At 52.6% G+C, this 27,913-nt stretch overlaps 1 protein-coding gene across 1 annotated transcript in view; it reads left to right on the top strand.

Moving 5' to 3' along the window:
* SKAP1 (src kinase associated phosphoprotein 1) overlaps nucleotides 1-27,913 on the top strand; it is a gene marked incomplete at its 5' end in the record, with an annotated part of 160,242 nt that overhangs the window by 102,988 nt on the left and 29,341 nt on the right. The window contains 2 exons of the mRNA XM_082494817.1: nucleotides 26,692-26,772; nucleotides 27,688-27,771. Of these exons, the coding sequence (XP_082350943.1) occupies nucleotides 26,692-26,772; nucleotides 27,688-27,771 (165 nt within the window). The remainder of the gene's footprint in view (nucleotides 1-26,691; nucleotides 26,773-27,687; nucleotides 27,772-27,913) is intronic.

The raw sequence follows: 27,913 nt of genomic DNA, 5'->3' as shown, positions 1-27,913 counted from the left end.
CACGTCACCCCTGCTTGGGGCTGCATCGTGACTGGGACTGGTTCTTCCCTGCCCTAGTTACTGGTTTCAGTACCTCATACCAGCCCAGGACAAGGTGGTCCTCACTCCGGCTGCCGCTGGTTTTCCTCTCAGGCAGAGCAGGGTGATAATTTCCTGCACTTGCTGCCCTATACATGCATATATGTGTGTATGCGCATATATATACACATATGCATATATGCATATATATATTATCATAAGTGAAGGTTGAGCACATTACTCAAACCTCAGCTTTTCCCCAAAGTCCGTTGTTTACAGAGACAATGCCTGTCCCCAGGGCTCGCTCCCGTAAAACCTTATTATCATATATTCCAGGGCATAAACTTCAGACGTCAGCGCCAGCACGCTGCTCCCGAGCGGAGGCAGCCTCGTGTCGTCTTCCATTTTCCTCTGGTTTTATTCTCTCCGCCGCAGTTTTTATTTTTGGTGGGATATTTGATCTGCAGGCCGATACACTTCTTATTCTTCTAATAAGACGGGAAATCCTGGGAGACCATTAATGGACCCTGAATACCTTTATTTGGAGCCCGTTAAAGGTTTTAATACCGCACAGGCAACACAATCCCCCAACTTGCCTTCCCAAGCCGTATGCTTCGCTCCTGGCTCTGCCAATGCGAATCGGGGCTGGGGCCAATGCCGGGATGCTCCGGGTGCCGCCTGCCATCGGGTCAGGCTTTGCTGCCGTGTAACACCGCTGATTGCCAGGAACCAGGAACGCTGCCCCGCTCCCCAGCCTCCATGTTAATGTTATTGATGTCGGTTATTTAGTGATGCCGTTTCCATCCTCCCTCTCGCATCCCCGTCACCGGCGCGAGGCCGGCCCGCTGCTGCTTCGTTGTGGCTGACGGCCAGATTTCATCGATGCCCCTGTGTTTTCTGAGGATTTTTGGGGGGGGGGGCGTTACTGGGCGCTCTCTCCTCCTCTGTAGCAATACCTCAAGCCATGCAGAAACCGCCCTGCCTGGCCTGCAGCCTCTTGCCTTTCTCTGGAAGGCTAATCCAGCGTTATAATATAGTAACAGCAAAAAGGCACCTCCTTTTACTCCCCCTACCCTGTTTCATTCTTTTTTTTTTTTCCCTTTTTCTTTTCTTAATTCACTGTCTACTGAGTTTCTGATTGACTCGAAGACCAATTAAAGTAAAATTTAATGGGAGAATAGATTAACTCCCTGAGGTTCCCCTGCCATCCATCACATTTTTATAGCAGGAGCTGTGAAGAAGCTCATAACTTCATGCTGTGAATGTGATAATAAAGAGGGCACGGAGAGGATTCCGATTTACTGCCGGGTTGATGTGCACCGGGATGGGATTTACTGCCCCAATCCCGTCCTCCTTTTATTCGGAGGGAGGTCACCGGATCTGCGCCCGGCACCGGCTCACGGAGGCTGGAAGATGGGATGGCGGGTTGGAATGGTCTCGGCCGTTGCGCGCTCGGACTCAATCCCGGTTCTAATAATGCCAGTGAGGTTGGAAGCGAGGGGAGGTGTCGGGGGCACCGCAGCTCCCTGCCCATACTGCTGCCCTGTGGGTCCCAGGGAGCCGGGGAGACGCGCACGCGAGGCTGTCCCTTGCCATCGAGCAGTGGCAGGGAGATGTGACATGCCCAAGGCCAGGCGGGACATCAGTAGCGCTGCCGACACGGGAACCTGGTGGGATTCTGCTCTATCGTCTGCGGCGTCAGGGACTGCCAGGGGACGTGTTTGTTCTTAGCTGAGGGTCAGAAGAAATGTGAGGGTTAGGAAGAAGTGTGTTTCCTCTGGGATGGATTATAAAGGGGTTGTGGGGGGAGAAGGAGGGGGCAGAGACAGGAAAAGATGCATCTCCCCTGGTGGGTTTCAGTGAAAAGGTTTGTGTGTGTAACAGCAATGAACTGAAGAAGGGAGAGAATTTATCTGGAAATAATAGAAACTATTTGTTGGATTTTCTAGGCTGAAGATCTGGAGTTAATCATTATTCTGCGAAACCCTGAATGATGTTTCTTGCAGCTTTCCTACATAGATAGTGTTCCGGTGGGAGTGCTCCTAACGGTATTTTGTCAGGCACTATCAGCAGTATTGAGCCAACCTGAGCACCCGATTATTAATCCTTTTCTCCCGGTGACATGACGGCAATCGATGTCTGAACAAGCTATTGAAACTGCAGCAATCAACTGGACTCCAGTTAATCCAATGGGATCCTGACTTGGGGCCTGGCAGAAGGGGGGTATTTTAGGAAAGGCTGAGCTCGGTCTCAGCTGCGCCTGCGTGGCCGTGATGCTGAGCCCTCCTATAGACGCCGACGCGTATAGGAGCAGGAACCGCCTCCTGCCTGCTGGCAGGAGGTTTTAAGATGTTGTAGCACCATGTATTTCACCTGCATTAATGTTATTAATTCATTACAGGTTTTAGCTCATCTTGTTGGCCCAGACGAGGAAAAATAAGGGATTTTTTTGCATGATTTTCCACATGCAAAGGATTCCACTATGTGCACAGACGTGAAAACATGTGTGTGTGCATGCATGTGCTGGGGGCTGATTCTGGTGTGAGGTTTATACACGGGAAGATTACACCCCCTCCTCCCACACCCCCCCCCCCGATGCGTGCGGAGAGGGGCGGTGGGGACACGGGTGGCCGTGGGTGGGGGCAGTGCCATCTGCTGGTAAATCTGCTGCGTTTCCACACGGGGATTTCCGACTCAGGGAGTGGGGCTGGTGTTTTTCCGTGGGCTGATGTGTGGCGTAGGGGTCTGCTCCCGTCCCCGATGTATCTCCCAGCATCCCGGCGGGACCGCCGGAGGGTTTGCTGAGCCTGTGGGGTCCATTCGAGGGGCAGAAGCTTCTCAGGAAAATAGAAAGAGAGAAATAAATGAAGGACAATGTTTTACCGTCCCTTCTGCTCTTGCGGGCTGCCAGGGAGGGGAACCCGTCCCGGCTGGGCAATGCCCCTTGGTGCCTGGGGCTGTTGGGTCCCCACATTCAGGTCACCTCCATGGCCCTGCCTGGAGCGCAGCCAAGGGTTTGTAGCAGGAATTGGGGGATTCGAGTGGGTGAATCACAGAATTATAGAATCATAGAATGGGTTGGGTTGGAAGGGACCCTGAAGATCATCTAGTTCCCCCCCCCCCCGCCATGGGCAGGGACACCTCCCACCAGCCCAGGTTGCTCCAAGCCCCGTCCAACCTGGCCTCGTGGCCACTGCTTAGCCTCGCGTGTGGGCTCGGTGCTCAAGTGGACCCACGGGAGGGTGAAAACTGGGGGAAACCCCATTTCTGGAGGCGATGGCCGGGCTGGAGCCATTGCCACTTACCTACAGCATGAGAAAATGAGCTGAGAGGTGTGAGCCCTGCTCAGGTAAAAGGTGCGGTGGAGTCAGAAGCAGGGAGGCAGAGGCAGAGGGACAGCCCTTGGTTTCGGGATTGTCTGGGAGCCTCCAGCCCCACAGAATCCCCACAACATTAAAAGCTGGGTCCCCATGGGCCCGTGCCCTGTCCTGTGACATCAGGGTGGGAGAGCGGGGCTGGGAGAGCAGCTGGATCTCACCCAGCGTTGCTGGTAGATATTTGGTGTGCAGAGAGATGGGGGATGCCTGGGAGATCCGCGGCCCTTGCCTCCAGTCCTGCCACCACTGACGGGACTTTATGGATGTGTCCAAAGCTCTTGGCCAGACTGGAGCCAGCCCTGATGGTTGGCGACCGCCCGTGGTTCCCCACCGGTGCCCACCCTTGCGTGGGGCTGAGCCCGCCGAGCCTGGCCGGCACGCATCCCACCACCAGCATCCTCCACTGCCGGGTGGGACAGCCCGTTTTGGGCAGCGCGAGGGCGGCTGCCGTGGGCTGTCAGCCCCGGCGAATGCTAACTAATAAGGTTGGCCATTAAGGTGGGTCAGTGATGGATGGGCTGTGTTCCCGTGCCCCAGCCCGGCGTGTGCTGAGACACTCCCTGACCAGCAGCTGTTGTACTGGCTGCCTTGTTAAGGGTCTCTCTCGGTGACATCAGCTATACATCAACCTGGCTGATGCCTTTGATTATTTGGACAGCTCTTGGCATGATGAATCGTTGGGATTGATCTGTCTTTTCTTCACGTTCACTCCTTGCCCTGTCTCTCCCAACTCTCTCCGCTCTTCAACCACAAATCCTTTAAAGGTTAGCACCTTCCAGGGTGTCCCGCTTAAACAACTCCAGCGTCTAAATGGTGGCACTGAGGAATCTATATGCCCTGATATAATTTCTTGGAGAGAGAGAGAGAGACCGAGGTGGGATGGCAGGGAAGGGCAGGTTCCTCTGAGCTGGCCCCGGAGCGAGGTGACAGCTGGGGGGACGGCTCCATCGCCGCATTGCCGCCTTGGTGATCCACGTTGCATGACTGCTTCAAAAGGGGGCAAGAAATGAGCACGTCTCAACTAAACCCAGTGCTTATTGCAGCCCAGGGAGGCTGAAGCACAAAATGCTTTCTGGGAACCTTTTCCCTCCTCTCTGCTAAGCAGTAATTATCCCTTATGGCTTTCGGGAATCGCTGGATGTCTGTTCATGTCTTGTCAGGATGACGCGATGGTGGGTCTGACAATGGTGTGCGTGTGGCTACTGTCCTGCATCTCCCCGTCACATCCTCTCATGGGTTGTGGTCCAGGTCCCGGTGAGGAGCTGTGCCGCCAGCGTCCCCCAGCAGCCTGCGATCCCTCCCTCCTGGGGACCCGCCAGGATTTGCCTCCTAACACAATTTGCCGTGTTGTCACAAAGACACTACCCCTGTGACCCTGTCAGTGGTGTAAATAGAGCCTGGCAGAGTCTCTTAAATATCCCTTTGATGGATGAGTCCCACAGCGCATTTTGGACTGTCCTCTAAAAGAGGAACTGCCTGTACCAGAGGAATCAGAGATGCTGATGGGCATTTTTTAGTCCATTCTAAAAGCTTCTGGCCTTTTTTTTTTTTTTTTCGTTGAACTCTGTTACACATCCATGGCCTCTGTTCCAGCTATGTTCTCCTGGTCCATCCTGCAGCAGACAGCATCCAAGGCCTATTTTGGTCATTCAACTGAGTTTTTTCCGGGCGTGAGTGCCCTGCCGAGCTCTCTTACCCTGCCTCAGTTGCTAAAGCCTGACCAAAATGCCGTGGGTGCTGCCCCAAGGCGTCACGCACTCTCCAGCAACCAAAGCTGGAGGAATGTATGTCCTTCCACCACAGGCCACCAGTAGACAGTGTTGCCCCCGGGGTCACATCGCTGCTGTTCTGGCAGTCCGGTGGCCAACTTCGCATGTTTTATAATCTGCAGTACCCCTGAGCTGGGAGCACCTTTGGCTGCAGGCTGTGTCTGGGAGGTGCTGGGTACCAGCATCCTCTGCAGGATGCGGGATGGGGCTCGGAGGGGTTGTGGAGCAGAGCCCAGGGGCCTCTTCACCACTGCAATCTCCCCTGCCCGTTGCTCCAGGGCTGCACGGAGCACGGGTGTTTGCCTGCTCCGCGTGCTCAGTGCTGGGAAGCGGCTCCCCGGGCGCACCGTGGCCTGAGCGGCAGCCAGCACGGGCTGTCTCTTCGCATCGCTTTGAACTTTTATCTGTGGCGTCTCCTGATTTTCGCTGGAGCAGACGGTTGAGCCCCATGCGGGTCCTGATAACCTTTCTCGTGTTCATTAAGGGCCCACTTAGCGCTCTGCGGGACTGGAGCGAGACAGTCTGGAAGAGAGAAGCAGCAGAGGGCTTTTAGCCTGGGTAATGCAAAACTTCATCAATAATCTTCCAAACACAAACCCAGAACTTAAATACAACCCTGACGCTCCCCAAACCACCCCCAAAGAAAGCAAAAAACCTGTAAGGTTAAGACAGAGCGTCTCCTTGTGAGCCGTTGTGCCTGGGGAGGATGAGTTTGCCCATCTGCATCCTGAGCAGCATCGTGTGTGTATGGACAGATTAACTCTTTGGGGCAAGGACCATGTGCTGGGAGTGATGGGTCTTTCCTCCCTCCCAACTGCTGCTGCTGATTTGGGTATGCTGGTGGCCACGGCAGGCTACCGAAAGGCAGCGGAGACCCTCCTGGGATGGCAGCGGGGACAGCTCTGCAGGGCTTGCACCAGGGCGTTGGTTGAAGCAAGGGCCAAATTATTTGGTTCAGCATTTCAGCAGTAGCACACAGATCTACCTCACCTGGCTTGAGCACGCGTGCTCACACCTCTGCCCTCTTGGTGTCTCTGGAGGCGGTTGAGATCTCTGGGGCTCCCAACATACCCACCCCAGGGCTTAGGGGAGTCAGGACCTCCCTATTCCCCTCTCGGGTGACTTGTTCTGATTTTCAGCCCAAAGGGAGTTGAGCCAGAGGCGGAGGGAGGGAAAGACCCCTTAAAAATTGTCGAGGTAATGGAAACAACCTTAAACTATCATATTTCAAGCATAACGCCATAATAAAAGTAACAGGATAATGATTTTTTTCAGTCCAGATATTAGAGGCCCAGATATTGATTGGTTGTTTCCCTTGTCGTTCTCGCCTCTGATGGAACTGCATTTTTTGACAGAGAGTGCAATAAAATGTACAGTTTCCAATTTGAGAGCCCTATAAATGTCATCTCTACATGCACGGTTACAAATTCTTCATGATGTTCCTCTCCCTCCCCTCAACGCCAAGAGGGTCCTCGGGGACGGAGGAACACACACCGTCTCCCTTCCTGGAGGAGAAAGTTTGCGGTGAACCCATCCCGGCTCCGTTTTGTGCCGTAAAGATGAAAAGATGCTTCATTCCCGTGGGAGAGCTCTCTTGGGGTTAGAAGGACTGAGGTTACAGAGTTAATATATCTTGTAGTTTTCAGATTTATAGATTCTGGGGCAAATTATCAAGCTTGCCGCAACCCCTGGTTGTTTGGAGTTGAGCTGTCAGGAGCTTCCAGGTTGACTCCGCTGGGCAGAATTTTATTTTTAATGTTTTTCCTACGAGAACTTGGTACCTTTTGGGCAAAGGTCTGAAGAAAAGCTGAAAATTTACAGGGATGTCAAGGGAGAAATGCAGGGCGGTGGCGTCTGAAGTTCCATGAATAACACAGTGGCGTCTGAAGTTATGTGAGCCCTTTTTGCTCTGGGCACATATTTTTGGGGGTTCGGTTTGTTTAATGCCTTGATCGTCTGCCCTGTCTGGGTTTCCGCCTCGGTTTGGAAAGGCGGGATTTTCAAAGGAAGCTAAAAAAGCGAGTGTTCACATCGTAAAGAGATAAGGTATCTCCTGTGGGAGATAAGCCCTTTGCATCTTACCTCAGATAGGTTTCAGGAGGATACAGCCTAAGTCCTCTTGAATTTTAGGGTCAGCAGAAACGCTGGTGCTAAAGGCTCCGCACCCCCCGGAGGTGGAGAGAAGAGGGAGCGATGCCGCCCAGCCGGGTCAGGCAGGGTGAGGGGCGGTTGGAGGCAGGTCCTGGTGGGGAAGGACGGACCAGCGCCACTGCATTCCCCCCTGAAGGCTGTTATTTGCCTTTTTTAAATTTTATTTTCAAATCCCTGAACAAATTCAGGGCTGGAAAAGGGGGTCGGTTGCAGGTGCCTCAAGTGAAGTAACCGAAAGCGGGGAAAGGCGGAGCGGCCTGATGAATGCGCCGTTCTTCCACTGCAAAAATAACAATAATCAGTTTTATATAAATCTCTTTTCCACAGAGAGACACGAAACCACCAGCAGCATCCCCAAGGTGCAGGGGGGTACCCCGGTATGGGTAATGAGGGCAGTCACCTTCCATGAGATACGCTCGCGCTGTGACCTTCCGTTAGGTTTAATGCAACCTTTTTATTTATTTCCAATAACTCTCCAATCAGTCAGCACTCTGCCAGGTTTCCTCTAACCTCAGATCACAGTCTCATAACCGGTTTTGGGGCTTTTATTGGTCTCTGAGGTAGCCAGAGCCATTAAGCTCAGTGTTTTGATTTGATGAGAGACGTTTCAAGGGTCTCAGTGTCTCTCTCACCTTTGCCTAAACATTTCAGCCCTGTCTCTGTGCCGGGAATTGGGATTGCAGAGCCCAGCCCTGCTGTTCCTCAGCTCCCCCTCTGCCAGGCAGGAATTTTAAGGCTTAGAATTAAAGGAGTGCAGAACCGGCACTGAAAATTTGCCTTTCTCTCCCCATTTTCATAGAGCAGGTTACATGTGGTTAATGCCACATCCCTAATTGGAGCCTTTACCCAGTGGGGCGCTGGAGGTTGGGTGAAGGTCTGAATGTCACCCCTGGGTCCTGAGCCCCCAAGCCAGCCTGGATTTGTAGCCAAGGACACATCTGATTAACCACATTTGGTGCTTTTTATAATAAACTCCTGATCTATAGCATCCTGGATTTATCACTTGGTGGGTATCTGAGATGTAATAAGAAGCAGCTTCTTTTTTGGACCTGGCATTCTTTATACAGCCCTGTCACTTTCTTATATTTCCAGAGGTGGGATACAGCCAACCCGATCAATACTTTATTTTACCTCCTTTTACCAATAATTTTTTTAATCATAGTGTGTTTCTCTCATCCCCCACCTTTGGATAAATAATTACAGTGAAGCAATGCTGCATTCAGCACTTTTCAGAAAAGTCTGACTGAGGAAAAGCGATGAAGTCAGGAGAGGGGAAGGGCAGGAGCGTGTAGGGCCGTCTGCTTCCCTTGGCATCCCCATCGCGAGCAGAAACAGGGGTGTGAAGGTACAGCTACCCCGAAAACCGCAGCAAAGTGTGCCCTTACCAACCTGCCCGGGGTTACCGGAGCCCCCTGAGCCCTGGTGGGATGGGGCTGGGGACAGGCTGCCACCCCCGCCGGCTGTCCTGCATCCCCCGGGCTGGGCTGAGGATGGGGTGAAGGGACACAGGACTAGGAGAAGCTGGGAGATGTCAGACTTGGCAAGTCTAACCCGTAGGACATCAGGCTGGGAGGTGGGAGAGCCCAGTTTTACCCCCAGGGCTTGTTTTAGTACCTCTTTGACTCTGCCCAAGGGTATTTCCCCACCGGTTCCCTCCTCTCCAGGCTTTTTAGGAGAAAAAGCTCCAGGATTGGGACCAAAGTCTCGGAAAACTATTTTCCCGGGTGGTATAATATATATAATATATATAATATATATAATATATATAATATATATGTTATATATTATATATATAATATATATAATATATATTATATATACAATATATACAATATATATAATATATATACACACATATATTTGAGATATATATATCTCCCCGTCTTCCAGCCTGCTTTGTGCTCCTGGGCATCGCCCGCAGCAGTGGGGGCACCCCCGGGAGTGGGGGTCCCCGGGGGCAGGGTGCTGGGCTGGAATTTGAGGGGGTGTGGGTCAGCACAGCCCCTCTTTGGGGAGGGCAAACCAGGTGTGGGGTGGTGGTGATTCCCCCCCCCTTTGCCCCCAGCGGGGTCCAGCCCCGCTGCTGCTTTTGCTGCTGTCCCCGGGCCGGGCCGGGGCTGGACCACGATGCTCTCGGCTCCCGGCTTCAATCCTGGGCTTCTGCTGCTTCCTTGTGGCGAAGCCCCGGAACGACACGGTCTTTCCCCTCCTCCCTCCGCCCCCGGCGCCTTCCTCCCCCGGCCCTGCCCGGGCCCGACGGCCCCAGTCCCCGGGAGACACCTCCCCCCCCCCCCCCTTCATCCCTGCCCCGAGCATCCCCTGGGTACCAGATCCAGGGGGGAGGTGGGCTGCACCCCCTGCCTCCAGGCTGGGCTCCCCCCGCCCTGCGGTGGCAGGAGAGAAGTGCTTCACCCCTCTCCATCCCTGCTCTGACCTTTGCCGGGGCCTTTATATGTCAAAGTGGGATTTCTGTCTGGGAGCCCTTCCCGGAGACCGTAAATATGCCAGAGAAGCTGATGGAAGCACTTGATTTCAGTCGTATGTGTTTTTAAAGACCCGAAATGTAACCCTGGTGTCAAGATGGGAATTCACAGGATATTTATGGTGTAAAGCTTTTTTTTTTCTCCCTTCCGTTTCTCCCTAATTTTAGCGCTGTTGCTGCTCAGGATTAAACATGAGCTTCGCTCTCTGTCTGACACCCACAGTGATAACCCCCCTCTCTGCTCCTCAAAATCGGGGCTATTGCCCTGGACTGCCCCACTGCCTCGGGGCAGGCACGTGTGTCCTTCCCCAGCAGAGAAAACCTGTTGCGGTGCCCAGCGGGAACAGGGAGAAACGGTGTCTGGGCAGGAGGAGCCCCACTGGGGGCCAGGGTCCAGGGTCCTGCCCGGACCTGAGCAGAGGGGAAGGATTTCTTCACATGTCTCAGCAATGCTAATCCTGTTTATACATCGCCGGGTGATGCTTCATCCCCCCGGTGTGACACCGTTGATTCATGTTCGGCTCGTGAACTGCCCTCACCCTCAGATCCGCTCCTCCGCCCGTGTCTGGAGGGAGAAGAGGACGGGACCGGTGGGGCTCAGCATCCCCTGGGCGGATGGCCGTGTGGGGGAGAGCAGTGCTGGCGGCTGCGGGTCGGGTCTCCCAGGTGCCCCGTGTCAGCGGTGGGCTCCTCTCCATGGGGAGATTAGGGAGCCCAGCGCAGCCGGGGAGGGATGGGGAGCGGGTGACCCCCCGCCGCCCTCCTCCGCTTGCTCGCTCCGGGGCTGCAGGGTGAAAGCTGAAAGTTGAAGAGTACAAAACCATCAACCCTTGGCTCTCAGCTTGTGATGGGAAATGAAAATATTTGGATAAGCCCCGATACGGAGCTGCTGCTATTTACAAACCTTGATCCTGTGGCCTGCACATCAAAAGGCCTTCTTTTATAAAGCGCTCTCTGCTCTCCTGGCTCCGTTTTCAGGCTGTCAAGGGCATTATTTGATGTTCCTCTTTTGTTTGTTTACATTAATTAAGATGGGAAAATCCATCACTGTGACTTTCTCCCTCCGCGGCGGCGGGGGCGAGAGCGGCCGGGGCACACGCCTGCTGCAGGTGTTCGGCGGGTTTTCTTGGGCGGGTGATAAAACACACATTTGTTCTCCAGGTCGTGTGGACAGACTGACACTTCCCCGATAAAAACCCACCCCACCTCCTCCCCCCGGCCCCAGCCCCAACCCCGACACCCACCCCGCCCCGCGGTGACAAATGATTTTCTTATCTGGAACAAGGAAAAGCAGTGGCCAAGTTTCATCTCCGCTTCCCGCCCGGATGCTCGGGGCAGCGGGGTGATGCTGCCGCACTCGGCTCTGCCCGATGTGCCGGGATGGCCGGAGGTTTAAGGAGGGCGCGTAACTGGCTCGGCACGGAGCCCTGGGTCTGTTCCCCGGCTCTGTGCGCCGTCGCTGATGTAAAGCGCGAGAAACACAAGTTTTCCTCCCTTTTTTTGCTCCAGTGCAGAGAATTACCCCAGGTTTGGTGCCTCCAGCATCCCCATCGCCCCACGGCGTGGCTGGCAGCCCCGCTTTGCCGAGCAGGAGCTGTGCCTCGAGGGACCGCTTTGTGATCGCGAGTGCCCAAAATGGGAAAATAAGTGAAAACCGAGGCCGGCCCCAGCTCCTGCTCTTGGCACAGTCCTGTAAGGGGAAGGCTGAGCAAGGCTGACATTCCTGCTGCTCCCTGCGTGCTCCCAGCCCTCTGCCCGGGTGCTGTTTTGGGGGGTCCCTCAGGTCCCCTCCCCTGTGCGGGGATGAGGGGACGGGCGCTGCCCCAGTGTGGGCTGGGTGGGTGGGGGTGGAGGATGGAGCAGGGCTCACCGCGGCGGCAGAACAACTTCACGCCATGGCTGAGCTGGAACCAGTACGAGCAAAGTGGCGTATAAATTTCAGTCAAATTAGCTGACAGATGAGAGTCGGCGTGGTTGAATGAATTTTGCATGGGGCAACTAACTCTGCCCGGTGATTTCCCTCGTGTCCTGCAGAAAGTTGTGGGAACTGGGCTGGAGGCCCCCCAGGGCTGCCGCATCCCCCGGTCCCCGGCACGGCGATGCCCAGTTCCCGTAGTGGCAAACACCCCGGCCCTTCCCGTGCCCAATGCATTACCATTGCGATTCAGTGCTCCCTAAAAATCTGTCCCACCTTTATCATTTCCCAGCTGTCTCTCTTTAATACACAGCCTTATTTTTTTATTAAATAAGCCAAGTTTTCTAGAAGTGGGTTTGCAGGGATGGACCATGCTGATATTTGAACTTTAGGCAGGGGGGACTCGGGACCCCGGAGCCTTTCCAAGAGGAAGCAGCTTGCTCTTTTTTGCCTTTTTTTTTTTTTTTTTTTTTTTTTTTTTCCGAAGGAGGTAACTGGCACTTCATTTATCTGTGGGTTTGTTATGACTCTGGGCTAACAGATACCACACTTAGCAAACTCTCACTCTTCACTAATGGAAGATACTTTAATCTAATTGCCCCGTATCACCCAACACCGGAGCCTGAAGCATCCTCCTCCCACAGCAGCGCAGGCGGAGCGCTCTTCCTCTGCTGGAGCGAGCCGCCGCTCGCGGGGGACCTTCCCCGTTTCCCAATTCCCGCATGGCTCCATGCCCAGCCGAGCCGGGACGGCGGGAGGTGGGAGCCTGGGAGGACTCACAGACACCAGATTTCCTCGTGTCAGCCTCGCCTCAGGGTGCCAGACCCCGGAAAGGGTTGGGGAGTGGGGAAATGCAAAGTGTGGGGGGGGAGGTTAACCAGAGCGGTCAGGCGGTGGAAGTTGCTGGAATAACAGTGCGGGGCTGGGAAAAATGAGGTGTGAAATCCCAGGTTATGCTCGCGGCAATGAGCCCCGTCTCTTCGCTCCTCAGCTTGGGGAGGGTGAAGGAAGGTGATGCTCCATCTTTGCACCCCGTCGTGGTGGGGTTTGGGGGGGCTTCAGCTGAGCCGGCGGCTGTGCCGGGGAATGGATGCAGCGGGAGCAGTGCTGGGGGTGCCGTGGCTGCGGGATGCTCCCCCCGGGAAGCCATCCCTGCCCAGGCACCCCCAGCGTCGCCTGGAGCGATGGGGTTTGTCACAAGGCCATCGAGGAGTGAGTCCAGAAGGGCGGAATTTAAAAAAATCCAAAGATGTTTTCTTGCAAAACGGAGCTTTAGAAGAATTGTTAAGACCCAAAACCAAAAAAACACAAAGCCCCGAAATTTGTCACTTGCCAAAGTCTTGAGCAAGTCCCTGCAGAGTCCCAGTAGTCCCGGGATTTCTGAAAGGTCCTAAACCAGATTTAACATTACAGAGGCGCAGGGAGAATATTTTCTTTAATTTGATACCCTGCAGCAGCTTAGTTCACATTCTCTTACAGGGCCAAAATGTGAAAGGCCGAGAAAGGCAATCTCCTGTTTTGTTGAAAATTCAGATGAGGGAGACAAGGTTTGGGAGGCTGAAATCTGCCAGCTGGAAGGATGTGATAACCAGGAACCTTAAACCCCAGCCCATCGCTACTGATAATACTTCCTTTGTTAAATAAATTGGCTTTAAATTTAATAGGTTTTAAATTTTTTTCCCCCCTCATATATCCATCAAGTTAAAAGTAAATTTATTTTACCAATAAAATTCAAAACATCGCTTTTGTATATTTTTATTTGAATTTCAGTTTCAGGCCATATAGCGTTTAACGTTAGCTGTGAATAAAAGTTAATAATCACTTCTTAAAAACCACATCTTTCACCATTTTGCGACACAATACAAAATTTAAGTACCCAAATAAATGTTTGTTAAGCTACATAATGGCCAAAGTATTTTTGCATAGAAATAGTGTGTTCTGCTGGTTAGCTAAGAGAAATGTAAAATTTACCATAAAAGCGAACTTTATCAACATATTTTAATGGTTACCAGCTTCCCTTAAGAAAGTGAATAAAAAGTACAAATGCAAAACAACATTAAAATGGATGATTTCAATCAAGACGACGTGCTTGATGATTTAAATCATCATGAAAATCGACGATTTAAGACACTTTGAGTTAAATCAACCCACCCAGGGCTCGGGTTCCTACAGCTCCGTTGGGACCGCCGCCACCCAGAAAGCTTCTTTCATCACTTGGGCTCCTGCCCGCGGGAGCCAGAGGCTTTAAAAGGAAACATCTTTGTCCCAGACCAGCGCAAAGCGGGATCCTCTAATGAGGTCCAGACGCTCCCTGGGCCCTTCGCCCCATCTCCTCCCGGAGTTGCACCGGGAGCGATGAAGTTGAGTTAAGTCTTGGGGATGACAAAGGGGGACTTGGGGGCAGGGAGAGTTTCCATCGCCTGCCTCTGGCTACGCGCCCCACGCGCTCTTTGTAATCAATGGGGAGAAAGTGCCTATTTCTCCCCCCTCCCCGAATGCGGAAGAAAGCCAAGGGAATTAGCCCAGAGGTCTGCAGATGGAGCCCAGGCTGGGCTACTAACGGAGGTGGCTGGCTTAGGGGTGGGAATACCGCCCGGCTCCCAGAGCTCCGCTCTCTGACTGAGACAAGGAGGCGCTCGGAAATTTCTCAAGCTTTTACAATTTTGCAGAGTTTGCCTCTTATAAAAAAAAAACCACCACCCTCAGACAAAAAAGCCAGAGAGCATCTGCTCAAAAGCTCTTTCTCGGGGGTGGTTCCGCAGTCCCGGCGGTCCCAGCCCCAGGTCCTGGGATGCTGCAGAGGGAACGTGGTCACATCGGGCTCCCCCCGCTCCACCAATCTCGTGTCCTGCATCGGGCTCCTGGTTCCTGGTCCCACTCCTCATCTACACGTGTGTTTAATTGTGGCTGTGGACAGACAAGATACTGAAAACCAGTGTAAGGTGCTTAGGACCGAACAAAAGCATGTGGTACAAAGCCTTCTGTCAGTACGGATTGCCTCGGCTGAGGCACATTTGTGCAGAAATAATCCTGAGGTTAAGTACGGTCTGAAATTCATTTGGCGGCTCTGGAGATCACCTCTCCCATCTGGTGGTGGCTCCCGAAGGCAACCCCGTCCCCATCTCTTTTCTCGGTTGCCCTCCCGTCGTGCGAAGCTCTCGGTACGTCCTTGCGAGTGGGGTTCTGACCCGCTCAGACTGGGGGTGATGCACCAGAGAAGGCAGCGGGTTTTGAGGGAGCAAAACCCAAACCTGCTGCCTTCTGCAGCTCCCCGCTGGATCTGCACGGAAGGGAGCCGGAGCGGGACAGCAGCGTGTCCCGAGGGGCCGGAGGGACCCTGAGGTGTTTGGTCCAGGAGACGGAGCCACCAACTGCTGGCTTGCGTTTCAGCGAGGGTTTGCCAGCGGTTTTGTTCTTTTTTTCTAAACAATATATCTGTATCCAGATTGGCAGCTGCTCTAGCACATTCATTTTGTAGGAAGGCATCCCTAAATGGGAAGAGAATAATTTATACTGACATAAAGCACCTTTATTTGGATATAACTATCTACATTAAGGAGGTTGGATTGCTCTCACCGTATCTGTATGGTGTAGTTGAAGCTCTATTACTCGTATATAAGCTATTCCTGGCTCTGCTCCTGATTTATTTGACTAGCAGAGCTAGGCTGGGTGTGTCTAGATTCATGTTGTGTTGATATCAGAAAATCAACATTTCTTTCGTAATCCAAGGTATGTGATGTAAATCAAGAGGGCTCCGGGGAAGGCAGGGGCATTTTATCAGTGTAAAATGAGAGGAGAAGTGAGCCCAAGGGGAGGATTTACCAGAGAACGTGCTTTTATCATTTTACGACCTGTTGATTTTACTTTTCTAACAATTACTCAGAAGTAGGAAGCAAGGAAAAAATAGCCCTGAGCCTGGATGAAAGGGAAGTGGGAGAACCAGGCCACTCGTTTGAAATGTAAGAGTTTAATAACTACGGGAAGGGCGGCTTCCTCCCACTCGCTGCCTCCAGCCCCGGGAAGGACCTTTCTTATCATTGCAGGAGTCACAGAGATGAGACGGAGATTTCCAGCATCCAACTTGGCCCTTTAGACCATGCCGGAGAGCTTGGGGATTCGGTTTGCCTCTGGTTTAATGGGATGCAGTCCTAACCCACAGCCATGGCACCCAGTGGCAGTGTGCGGTGTCCCTGCTCAGGGACGTGGTTTAGAAGTGGGCCCAGTAGAGTCAGATAATGGTTGGACTTGATGATCTTAAAGGTCTTTTCCAGCCATAACAATTCTATGTTTCTATGAAATGGTGTTTGTGGGGGCGGCTGTGCCCGTGGTGCCACCACGGTGCTTCCCATGACAGAGGGACGTCACCGGCATGGTCTGGCAATGCAGCATGGAATCATAGATTCATTTAGGTTGGAAAAGACCTTCAAGATCATCGAGTCCAACCATTAACCTAACACTGTGAAGCCCACCACTATACCATGTCCCTCCGCACCACATCTACCCATCTTTTAAATACCTCCAGGGACGGCGATCCACCATTGCCCTGGGCAGCCTCTTCCAATGCGTGACAACCTTTTCAGTGAAGAAATTTTCCCTGATGTCCAACCTAAACCTCCCCTGGCCAGCAGTGCCGGTGAAGTTTTGCCGAGGAACAGACCACCAAGGTGCCTCGGCCAGCTTTTGAGATGAGACAAACCAGTGGCTATGTTGCAAATAGCAGTTAGGAGTAATTACCTGAAAAATTTGTTTTTAAAGAGTGATGCTGGGTTTGAACGATGGAATAATGATCCCACTTAGCGCTTCGGTGGGGTTTGAGGCTTGGGCCGGCTGTGCGAATAGCAGCTAATGATGCTCTCGGCATCGGCGGCCAGGTGAAGGTGGGCTGCCTGCTTTCTAGAGAAATGCTGCCAAGAGCTTGGTTAAATACGCCTAAAATAAGCTGATGTCATTCCCCAAGGCTTCTTCTTACCTTTCTAGCTTGCTGGGGGCATGAAAGCCAGACTGAAACCAGCCAGCGTGGCTCAGCTCACCAAGGTACCCCTCGGTGGTGCCCCGTCCCATCCCAGCTGGGCAGGATGGGGCAGGAATGCCCGTCCCAGGCAGGCTCAGGAGGGGGGTTGAGCTCTTCTGCTGCCCGGTGTGGGTGTGCAGACCCCAACTCGTGACTCAGACCTCGATTGCCATCAGTCATCCACCAGTCCCCACCAGCTGCCTGGTCCTACCTCTGGAGCCTGTTGCCTGCCCCGCTCTTACCCCAGGTCTCTCCTAAAATCTCTCTCTGCCACATCTGGTGCTTGGGAGCCAGTGTCTGGCCAGGGAAAGGGGCTTTGCACAGGGATGGTGCCAGACTGGCTAGTCCCTGGGAGAAATCAATCCATCTGTAATCGGGGAATAAGTCCCACCAGTTTTCTTGGGAGGACCACATCAGGCACCGAACACTGAATTCAGGAGGAGGCAGCAAAAAGGCTCTGCCTGACCTGGTATTTGGTGACTGGGGAAAATGTGGCAGCGCGTTAGTGTCAGGGTTAGGGAAACAGAAGAATACCTGTAGGGGAAGGTCCAGGGTGAAGGAGCTCACTGGTGCACTCCCTGTGCCCACGCATCGGCTGTGCTTCTCTACGATGTGCGCTGGCAGCCCAGAGAGCCACCGGCACGTGGCCAACAGGGCGAGGGAGGGGATTCTGCCCCTCTGCTCCGTTCTGGGGAGACCCGACCTGGTGTACTGTGTCCAGCTCGGGGGGTCCCAACATCAGGACATGGACCTGTTGGAGTGAGTCCAGAGGAGGCCACAAAGATGATCCAAAGGCTGGAGCCCCTCTGCTGTGAGGACAGGCTGAAAGAGTTGGGGCTCTTCAGCCTGGAGAAGAGAAGGCTCCGGGGAGACCTTAGAGCCCCTTCCAGTGCCTAAAGGGGCGCAGGGTGCCCCGAGAAGCTGTGGCTGCTCCATCCCTGGAGGTGTTCAAGGCCAGGTTGGATGGGGCTTGGAGCAACCTGGGCTGGTGGGAGGTGTCCCTGCCCAGGGCAGGGGGGTGGGACTGGATGGTCTTTAAGGTCCCTTCCAACAGAAACGATTCTATGATTCTATGATCTCTTTACTGGACTTGCACCATTTTCGGTTTGCACGAGGCCAGGAAGGACGAGCACAGCACGTCTGCGCTGCAGATTTTGTCGTGCCGCTCCTGCTCCCCTCCCAGGTGGATGCTGGCTGCCAGCATCCCTCTTCCCACCCCCTCCCCGTCCATTTTATACACAAATTGAGGTCTCAAGGGAAAGTTGTTCTTCATGTGAAACACTGTTCTACAGTTACAGGAGAGAAACCAAGTAACAATGAAAACCCTCAGGGAAATCATTTAATATTTCCAGCCTTCTCACATGGGTTCTTGACACTCGGGTCTGCGGAGGGGAAAAACTGATTTATGCCGTCAGTCGTTAGACAATGTGGAGGTGAGGTCAGGCGCGGGCATTCCTCATCTCTTCCCCGGCGCTCAGAGATCCCTTGGGCAAGGTGGAATCAAAGCATTTCAAATGGTAGAGGTCATGAGAGTGACACTGTAAGAGGTAAAAGAGCACAGCCTCCTGCCTCCTACAGAATGGCTGACACCTATATATCTTCATATTGCCATTGTTTCCGCTTGAAAAATTGCACGTCGTTTGTTTTACTTTTTTCCTAACCCTCCTCTCTCCTTAAATCCTCTCGATTTTCCGCAGTGATCTATAGGAATCGTTTGTGTCAAGGCTGGCGATTATGTGGTACAGAATTTTTATAGGAATAAGAGGCCTAAGCCGTGAGATGGGCTTCAGCCAACAGGTGGCTGATCTTCTCACGGCCTTGTCCGGACCCTGTAAATTAAAATCACATCTGCGCTTTGGGAATTTTCCTGCACTGACTTGTGGCTGCGGTGAGGGGCTCGGGTCGAGCGGCTGTTGGGCACGGTGTCACAACACTGGATGGCAGAGCATTTTGGGGGAGGTACAGCGGGATGCCAAAACATGGGGTTTGGCCCCTCAAAGCCACTATCCCCCTCGGAGTCCAAGCAGACCTCACAGCAGCCTGAGATGCTGCCGTGGGCACCGAGAGTTTGGGTTTGCTGCTTGAGTCCCTCCTTTCTGGCGTTCCCACCTCTGGCTGGTTCTCTGGTTCCCTTCGCCCTCATCATTTGTTCCTGGCAGGAAGGTTCATGGATGAAAGGTGGGGAGAGACCCTGGTCTTGGAGGACACAGGAGGGCCCAGGCGTGCCATACTTGGTGTCTTCTGGGGTTGTCACAGCTTTGTGACACCTCTTCAGGCAGCTGAGCCTTTCCAGGTGCCCGCTTGGGGAGAAAGGCCAAGAGGGATTTCTGGGGGTGGACCCAGAGCACTGTGCTCACATCTGTGATGTCCTGCCACAGTACAGGGTGGACATGATGATGGTCCAAAACTCCAGAGAAAGTTCAAGATGGTGAAATATTTCCAGTGGAAAGCTCCTTGGTAGAAAATTCACTTCTGTTGGGAATTAGAAGAAATGGATGTTGCAAATCCCATGGGTCTCTCTATTTGGCCCTGTTAGCTCCACAAGTGGGTGTTTAATGAAACTGGAGAATGGCTGAGCAACCTTCCTTCTGGCAGAAGAAGCAAACGTTGCTCAGCTGCACCCGACATCTATAACTACTGGTGCCTTCACTTGGGGAGCAGCGGGGAGGAGAACGGTTCCAGCTTGAGCATGCAACGGCAGGGCTGCATCTCCTGCTCCGAGGTCCCCCCAGTGCCACGTCCTGTCCCCACTCTTCCACTGCTCTGCTTTTAGCTCACGCCAGAGGAGAGGAGAAGCATCTCTATAAGGCCATCCTGAACGTGAAATGAGGGCTTATGTGTGGCACTGGTCATCGTAGGGACCATCTCTTTGCTCGTACAGCCGTGGCGGGGACCTGGCTCAAGGAACACCCATCCCTCTAAACCATGACCCCCTCAAAGTGTTCAAGGCCAGGTTGGACAGGGCTTTGGGCAACCTGGTCTAGTGGAAGGTGTCCCTGCCCATGGCAGGGGGGTTGGAACTAGACGATCTTTAAGGTCCTATCCAACCTAAACCATTCTATGATTCTATGACACAGGGCAGCAGGTCTCATTTGTGCGCTGTGAGAAAAGCACATTCTTGTTAAGGTCCTCGTTGGCCACCCTGCGATAACGAACCACCGGCCCAGTTAATGGATCAGATCTGCAGCTCCTGTTGAAGCCAGTGGTGTTTTTATGCAAAGATCTCAGGATAGAGGCAGTAGTCAATAACTGGATGGTGGTGCCTGTTACTGCATCCCCATAGCTCCCATCTGCGAACGCCCCCCGGGACCCCTCCTGAAACCCACTATGGGGCAAAGGGGGATGGGGAGAGACAGTCCCATGCAGGGACCAGCCAGCTCCTCCATCCTCCCCGCGCCCGGGGGGGATTTCGATAAGGCTTCAGATGTCAGGCTTAGGTTTCCAAGGTGGTGGTGTAACATCAGTGAGAAGCAAATATTTGGCCAAGTGCACCCTGAGGTAAGCTGGTGTCCGGTGTAACCGCACAGCGTGCCCATATGTTATTACTTATCCATCAGCCTCTTTGAGTAACGATGTACAGGGCCAGGGCGAGGGTTGGCTTTTGTCAAAGCATATATTTCAGCGGCGTTTAAATAAACTCATCGAGCTGCACATCTCGTGAACTTTCCTATTCCATCTGTCTGCGCCGAGCCACCCGTGGAAGGAAATGGATGAGGCCTTCAAACCTTCGCCAGTCCCCGGAAAATGAGCCAGTCCAGTTAACAATAAATGGTGGCCGGTTGGAGCACACATGAGCGGTCTAGTGAAGAAGAAAAGAAAGTTGAGCTTAATGAAGTCCCCGCGCCTGTGTCCCTGCGCGTGGACAGGAAAGGACGGGTGGTTTATAACTGTTTATTGGAGTTAATGGTAATAAATTCCTCACTTGTGATGCATTAACTTTAATGTTTTCGTTACGTGATGATTTAGGTTTTCCCTTTTCACATTGTAAATCATGTTGTCCCGGTAGCACAGCAGGTCGAATGTCTGACATAATGTTATGTTTGGGGGAGAGAAATAACAGGGGAATGAGTTACACGGATTATATATTTATATATTTCATACATTACGCCCTTTTTTTTTAGAGGACTTTAAAAAATTGCGTCCTGGGGAAACTGGTGGACGGGTGGACAGACAGACCCATCTGAGCAGGGATTTGCGAGATGCGGCTGCGAAGGGCCGGTTTCCATAGCAACTCCCCAAATCCACTTGGTGCTGAAGGGTTTTTTTTTCCCTCCCTCTTTGCTGAGTGTGAGCCCTTGGCTAATGAGCTGTGCAAATAGATATTGAGATTTAGCGTTTTTTATTTTGCAATTATAGACTTAGTGATTTGGAAGGAAACTTTTGGGCCAAAGGCTCTGCCTCCTCTTTGAATTTTCTTTTCTTTTTTTTTTTTTCTTTTTTCACTTGGCAAAGTTGGTTTAACTTCAAACTTGCTGTTAATTTTTCCAGACAGAATGAAAAAAAAACCCCACAATAAAAGTTGGACACTTTTTTCCACCCTCTGGGGCTAAATCCCAGTGTAAGAGAAAGTCAACTCTTTCCCATTGACTGTCCCTTCTCTTGTTTGCGTATCAATCATAAAAACCACAGTCATGGACTCCTCTGAAAAAAACAGCAATGAATCCAACACTAACTTAGCACCTAACAAAGGTCCATCTGTATGTCCCCTATTTGTTTGTGTTCGGTCATTATTTGCGGTCCGAGGAGGACATTAGGGCCAATACAGTTAATTAGGCACCATTCAACCCCAGGTGAGAATTGTGGTTTTCTTGAGCGACTTCCATGGATTTTGCGTTCACTCCTGACTGTCAGCACTTGTCAAAAGGCTCTGCCGTTGCCTGGGACCAGTTAATCTTGGGTCCTGCCTTCAATACTGGTCTGTACTGGCTGCTACAAGAGAGCGTTTAGCAATTCCCCGCCTGTCCCGAAGGAAGCTCTGGGTTTAGCTGCAGGTTTTGGATGCCTTGGAGCACCCGAGGGCTCCTGAGCCCGAGGACAATGCATCCCAAAGCTGAACACAGGGATATTTCAGTTGATAATTTCCTCTCGATGATTTGTTGCCATTGATTTTTAACTGCCTCCTGTTTGCTGACTAGCTTTCAATCTAGGTGGTTATCCTGGGGTGGATGCCTACACCCTGAATTTTGCTTACTAGCCTCTTCTGAAAAGTCAAGCTGAAGCCCGAATAAATCTTCTCGGCCATGCCTTGCCTTTTCTTCATCTACTTTCTTATTTTCCTGCTCAAAAAAATGCAATAAAATTAGTCTGGCACAAGATCTATTTCATGTGATCCATGTTGACAATTGTTTCGTTCCCCATTTGCTTTGAAATAGTTGCTCATTTCGTTCCCGTCATTATAAATGGTCCCCAGCCGTTTCCAAGGTGCTGAAAGGTTCGGCGACATTCCCGAGGCACGGAGAGAAGTGTGTCCGAGGGGCACCGAGGGGCTGGGAGCCACCGAGGAGATGGGTTGGGACCTGGAGCTGGGGGACGAGGAGGCAGAGACCAGGGGGACCACGCTGATGGAGAGTGGCTCGCTTCCCACGATGGCCTTTCTCCTCCTGCTCCATTTGGTCGGGACATCACTCCGTGCCCGTTGCCGGTTGCTTCACCAGGCTGAAGCACCTGCATGGCACTGGTCCTGCCCAGCTGTGCCTCTGGCAGCCGGAGCCTGGAGCCAAGGGGCCAAGCTCGCCCCCGTCCTCCCATGGGGGACTGGACCTTGGGGTAAATCCGGCTGGTAACTTCAATTATGGGTACCTGGGAAGAGGGTTTGGGAGGGATCTGTACCCACGTGGATCCTGATGTGAGAAAGTGGAGATGCTTTCAAGATCCTCTTGATCTTGGAAAAAGGTAACGGTTTAAATATGGGAAACATTATTCTCCCGTCAGAGACCTAAAGGAGCGTGGCTTACGAACTGCTCCTCGTTTTTGCGTGTACGACACTTGGGTTTGAACAGACCTGCAAATGCTGCTCAGCGGTGGCCATCAGTGCCATCAGCCCCAGCAGCCGCGTCTCGGGCCCCTTTGCCATGGCAGACCTTGGTGGCGGGTGAGATTTCCAAAAGCTTTCAGCATTTCCCGAGTCCGTCTCACTTTGAAGGCGGCGGGAGGGGTTGTTTGTCTCTTTCTGATTGTTTTTTTTCTCATTAGCTTCAATGGAAAAAGAGCGCAGCCACCACGGAGGGCTTTGGGAAATCACAGCCAATTGTGCTCTGGTTTGAAATGTACTTGGGTGTTCCCTGCGATGTCCCCGGGAGCAGAATCTGCTCTTGGCACATTTGAGCCTGGTGAATAAGCTGGAGGATGGGGAATTAGCTGTAACCGTCGTGCCTCCGTGCTCCATCCCTTTGAACAGTCGGTTGATGTGACAGCGTGGGCACCGACGTGGCCCCCGGGCATGTTTGGCTGCAGCTACTGTGACATTTTGTGCAGCTGGTGTGCATGACTCAGAGACCAAAGGGGCGAGAGCTGAAATCCAGAGGTCCTTGAGGACATGGCGAGGACAGGGTTGGAACTGTCGTGGCGCTCGGCAGCCAAACTCCTAGAAATTTTGCCTAAAATACGCCATTTGGTCAGCAAAGCCAGAGTGATGGGTGACCTGGGTCCACCCCTGTGCCAGCCTGGTGTAGGGGTGAAGCCTTTGAGGCTGAGAGCATCCTTCGGCTGCACCTGAGGGATGTAAATCACAGTAAAGGTTGAGGTGCGATAAGGAGGGGAAGGGAACTAGCTGCTGTCTGCTCCTGCACCCGTGGGTGTGGGTCTCTGGCCCCACATTTCTCCCACTGCTGAAACACTACAGCTTTGTGTCCTCTGCAGAAAAGTGGTCTCCAGGATTACGGCACAGAGCTTCTGCGGGAGGCTCCAAATGGAGCAATGTGTCCCATGGATGGGGAAATTCATCTGCAGGAAAATCCCTGGGGATGAGCATCTCCCTCAGGACCCGGGCTTGAGAGGCTGCAGAGCGTGGAGGAGAGGACAGCAGGGGTTTGAGGTGCTGGTGGCACTGGGCAGTGCTGCCGGTACCAGCCATCTGCTGGGCAAAGGGTGGGCTGGGGGAGATGCCAGGATGGAAAGGACCACTGAGACCATCCAAACACAGCCACAGCCCTGCCACGCTGTGCTGGGAGCGACCGGAGGGGGGGCGTGTGTCTGGGAGAGCCCAGATGTGTCTCTTCTCAGATGAATTTAAGGCCTTTTCTTTCTCTGTTTTTATAAATGGTGAATGGCCATTAGTGGTTGGAACAGATGACGAGATGAGGTTGGCTTTTCCATCCCTTGGAGTCCTAGAAGATGTGGTGAGCTGTGGTTTACCTGCCAGCTGTGTGGTCCTGAGGCAGAAGCATCTGGGCTCTGACGGGACCATCCAAGCAAACAAACCCTCTGCCCTTAGAGACCGGAGAACTTTCCGGGGCTGGGCTCCCTTCGAGCCTCTCTGGATCTTCTGGGTGTCCATTAAGATGGTTTAAAGAAATAAAAAAAAAAAAACCTGCCCGGGACTGTCTTTGCAGGTTAATTTAGCTATTTGCTGCTAGCAAAAGCCATCTGGATTGTTGGTAGGGGCAGGCTGGGGACATGGGGAGGGACGGGGACACCCCACGTAGCCCCAGCCCCGTCTGCAGCCAGGCAGAGCCCCGAGCGCCGCGTCCCCCCCGCGCTCACCCACCTTGCACAGATTTAATCTTCCCGGCTCTGCATTAGCAGGGCTGCATTAGAGAGGCTGTGTGCAACACACGGGTTACAGCTGCCATCTTCATGTCATATTCTGTAAAACTTAGAATTTCCAGAGCCCCGTGCAATCGAATCAGCCCTCGCAACCCCTCCTTAATTGCATTAGTTTGTCTGAGCAACAACCAAGTATTTAAGAAGAAGGGACTCTCCTTTCCTTCTGATTTTCCTGCTGGGAAACTGAGGCACGGACTCTATTTGCAGAGCGGGAGAGATTTGGGCTCCTGACGGTGTTTTGGAGGCGATGCCGCAGAGGTGCCCCGGGGAGCCGCCAACCCGTCAGATCCTGGGATCTGGGGCCACAAATAACCTGAAAGATGGGATCTGCTTACGTGGAAAATTGATCTCAAATAGGGCAAAGCACAACTGAGAAGGCCGCAGCTCTCCCAGGGGTCCTGCCCGCTTACAGGCAAGCGCTGAGAAATGGTGGGCAAAGAGAGAAGATGAGGGGATGGAAGAGGCTGTTGATGGTTCCCATCACGTCTGTGCTGCTTCCCTGCTTCGGTTGCTCTTTGTGGAGTCTCAAAGGTCCTCGTACTCCCCCAAATCTCTCTTGGCAAGTGAGGAAAGAGCAGAAAGCGCATCCGGAGGAGGACCAGGATGGCTGGACACGTCCCCGCCTTGGCTCAAGCGACAGCAGAATCGGGCCCGGCGGCGATTTCCAGAGCCGGTTTTCTTGGGGGAGCGGGGGCAGAGGGAAGCCCCATGCTGATAATGTACTGAAAGTAAATGAAATTAAATAAGCGAAGCAGCACTCGCAGCTCCTGCCTTCCCCCCTGGGTAATTCAATTCGAGCGCTCGCGCTGATGGGATCTCGCCGGGGCTGCCTCCGTCACCCCGCTGGGGCCTGGATTCTTAACGTCTAAATAAAAGTTTCACTCAAGCATTTTTTATGTCCCTGCCAGCGGGATCAGCGAGCTGGCGTTGGGCACATTAATGTAATATTCATACTCGCAGGGTCTCCCTGTGCATTCGGCACCACCGTCCCATTTTCATAATTATAAATGTCCCATAAAATGACATTTAGATTTGCATTCGCAAAAGGGGTCGGGGCTTGGATTTGAGAAGACAATGTGCCTATTTATAAGTGAGATGCTCGGCGTTGCTGGAGAAAAGCCTGAGCACGTTTGTGCCAGGCAGGTGCTGGAGAGAAATGAGATTTCTCTGTGTGGGAAGGGGCTGTCCATGTCCTCCGGGCATTGCAGAGGGGCTACCCCACAGCATCCCGGGCTTCCCCTAATCTGAATCCTCTCGGACAGCTTTGCACAAGCCAAGGGGTTGGTCTTTGAAGGATCTGGTTTCCAGCTGGCAGAGGAGACAGACGTAGGGGAGCCTTTCCACCAACCCAAACTTTGCGTGTCTTTGCATCTGCCGTTCACCCCGAGACCCATTTTGAGGAGGATTTATAGTGATCCCAGAGTTCGCAAACTATAAAATACAAACATTAAAAATAGCCCGTGAACGAGGGGGGTGACGGGGGGAATGGATTGGGCCGAGAGCTGGGTGTTAGCGAGACACGCTACGAAAACAAGAGAAGCTCTTGTGACCTGGGATTCTGCGAAGTTATTCATACTGGAAAGGCTGCCAAGGCTGGGCACTGGGGAGGTGATTAGTGGCATTTAGTTAGTCATTTTTTATTGTGCTTAGCACAAGTTACGATGGCAGGAGATGAGCAGGAGAGGAGGGGGAGACCTTCTCAGCAACAAGCCATGGCTTGGGGACGTCCTGGCCCCGCTGGTTTTGGGGATGAGATGTGGCCGTCACCTCATGCAGTATGTGCCACAGCCCCTCCATAGCCGCAGGGGCCGGCCACCAGGCGAGGTGTGGTGGTCTGAGTTAGACCAGACGTCGGACAAAGGGATCGTGGTTTCCAGGTCTGTAAACCTGACCAAGACCCAGAGAACCTTGGCTGGGGCGGAGAGGGCTGAGCATCAGCCCCCGGCGCAGCACCAGCCTCACCCCGCTGAGGACGGGTCTCTGCAGCCCTCTGAACCATGGTCCTGGTTTCCTTGAGGACTTCTGGGTGGCTGCAACCAGGATAAGGAATAGCTGATGAGATGGTGATGGACCATGATTTTCACCTCCAGCCGCTGCTTTGCCTTCCCAAGCCTCTTGGTGCAGAGAAAGAGGCCAAAAATGTTGTGCTGAGGGGTTGTGTGAATGGGAAATCCCAAGGCTTTGCTCTGCTTTGCTCTCTGTAGGATTGGAAGAAATGACACCGAAGCCTGTTCAAGACACAGGGAACATTTTGAAGCAAGGATATCTGGAGAAGAGGTCCCGAGGTAAGGCCTGACAAGTACGTCATAAGATAAGGTTTGGGGATGTCACCTCAGAATTACCGAGAAGGCAAGTTTTCAGATGAAGAACAAACAGGAAAATACATATTTTCTGTAGATTTGTGCGTAGGCTCACGCAGAACCTTTCAGGCTTTTCTTAAGCATCATACACACAGGGAGGACACAGCCTTTATTTATTCGCTTTTGCAGATCATCAAACTGCACAAAGATTAAACCCCAGAAATCGAATTAAGCAGCAGCCCAGTCCTCTTAGGCAAGATGTGCCCTTCTAACGAGCAATACCTAATGAGGATAAAATCCCAGTGAAGACAAGGTAGTTCGTAGCATCACACACATTAGCAAGTTGAGATAAGGACTGTGAGTCAGCCTCAGGTTTATCTTGATTTTACTGACTCTTGTGAAAGCTACAAATTATTTCCTCATCGCTCAGATTTTATCTTGATTTATTTACTGTATGACAGGTGGTGTGAGGCAAGAACAGCCCTTTCTTCCTCACGGCCATCAGCTGAGCTGTACAACTGGCCCCGTGCATGTTTTAGCTCGCTCCAATTACAGAGAAAAAGACATTTGCTTAAACCTCAACTGGGGAGGTTTAACCCAACGCTGTGTTTCCTCCCAGTTAGCAGGATTAAGGGTCAGAGCAGCCCAGCCCAGCCCAGCCCAGCCTGGAGAGCTGGGGAAGGCTCGCAGGGGCTCCAGCCTGGCAGAACAGCCTGGTTCTCCCTCACTTGGTTGAGGTTTTGTGTCTAAATTTGCTTGCCTGAATTTTGTGCCAGAAACCCGCAGGGTTTTTTTTTTTGGGGAAAAAAAATCTTCTTTCCCCTAAATACTCACCTGAAGCACACGGCGAAAGAACAGAAATGAATATTTTTTACTCTTTTGCTGTCCTTTTCTTTCTAGAGCACAGCTTTTTTGGGTCAGAGTGGCAGAAGCGGTGGTGCGTCCTTAACAGAAGGACCTTTTACTACTATGCCAATGAGAAAAGTAAGTGGTGAGATATCCACCTCCGGTCACCAAACCGTGGGTGGTGGCTGAGGGCATGGATGGGGCTGGAAAAGGGAAGGGGAGAGCCCTTGCTGAAGGACAGGCTAAGAGCCGACAAGAGAAAACCGTTTACCGTGGGAAG

Source organism: Vanellus vanellus (genome assembly GCF_965231255.1).
Source record: "Vanellus vanellus genome assembly, chromosome: 24".
Taxonomy (NCBI): Eukaryota; Metazoa; Chordata; class Aves; order Charadriiformes; family Charadriidae; genus Vanellus; species Vanellus vanellus.
This window is presented reverse-complemented; position numbering and strand designations above follow the sequence as displayed.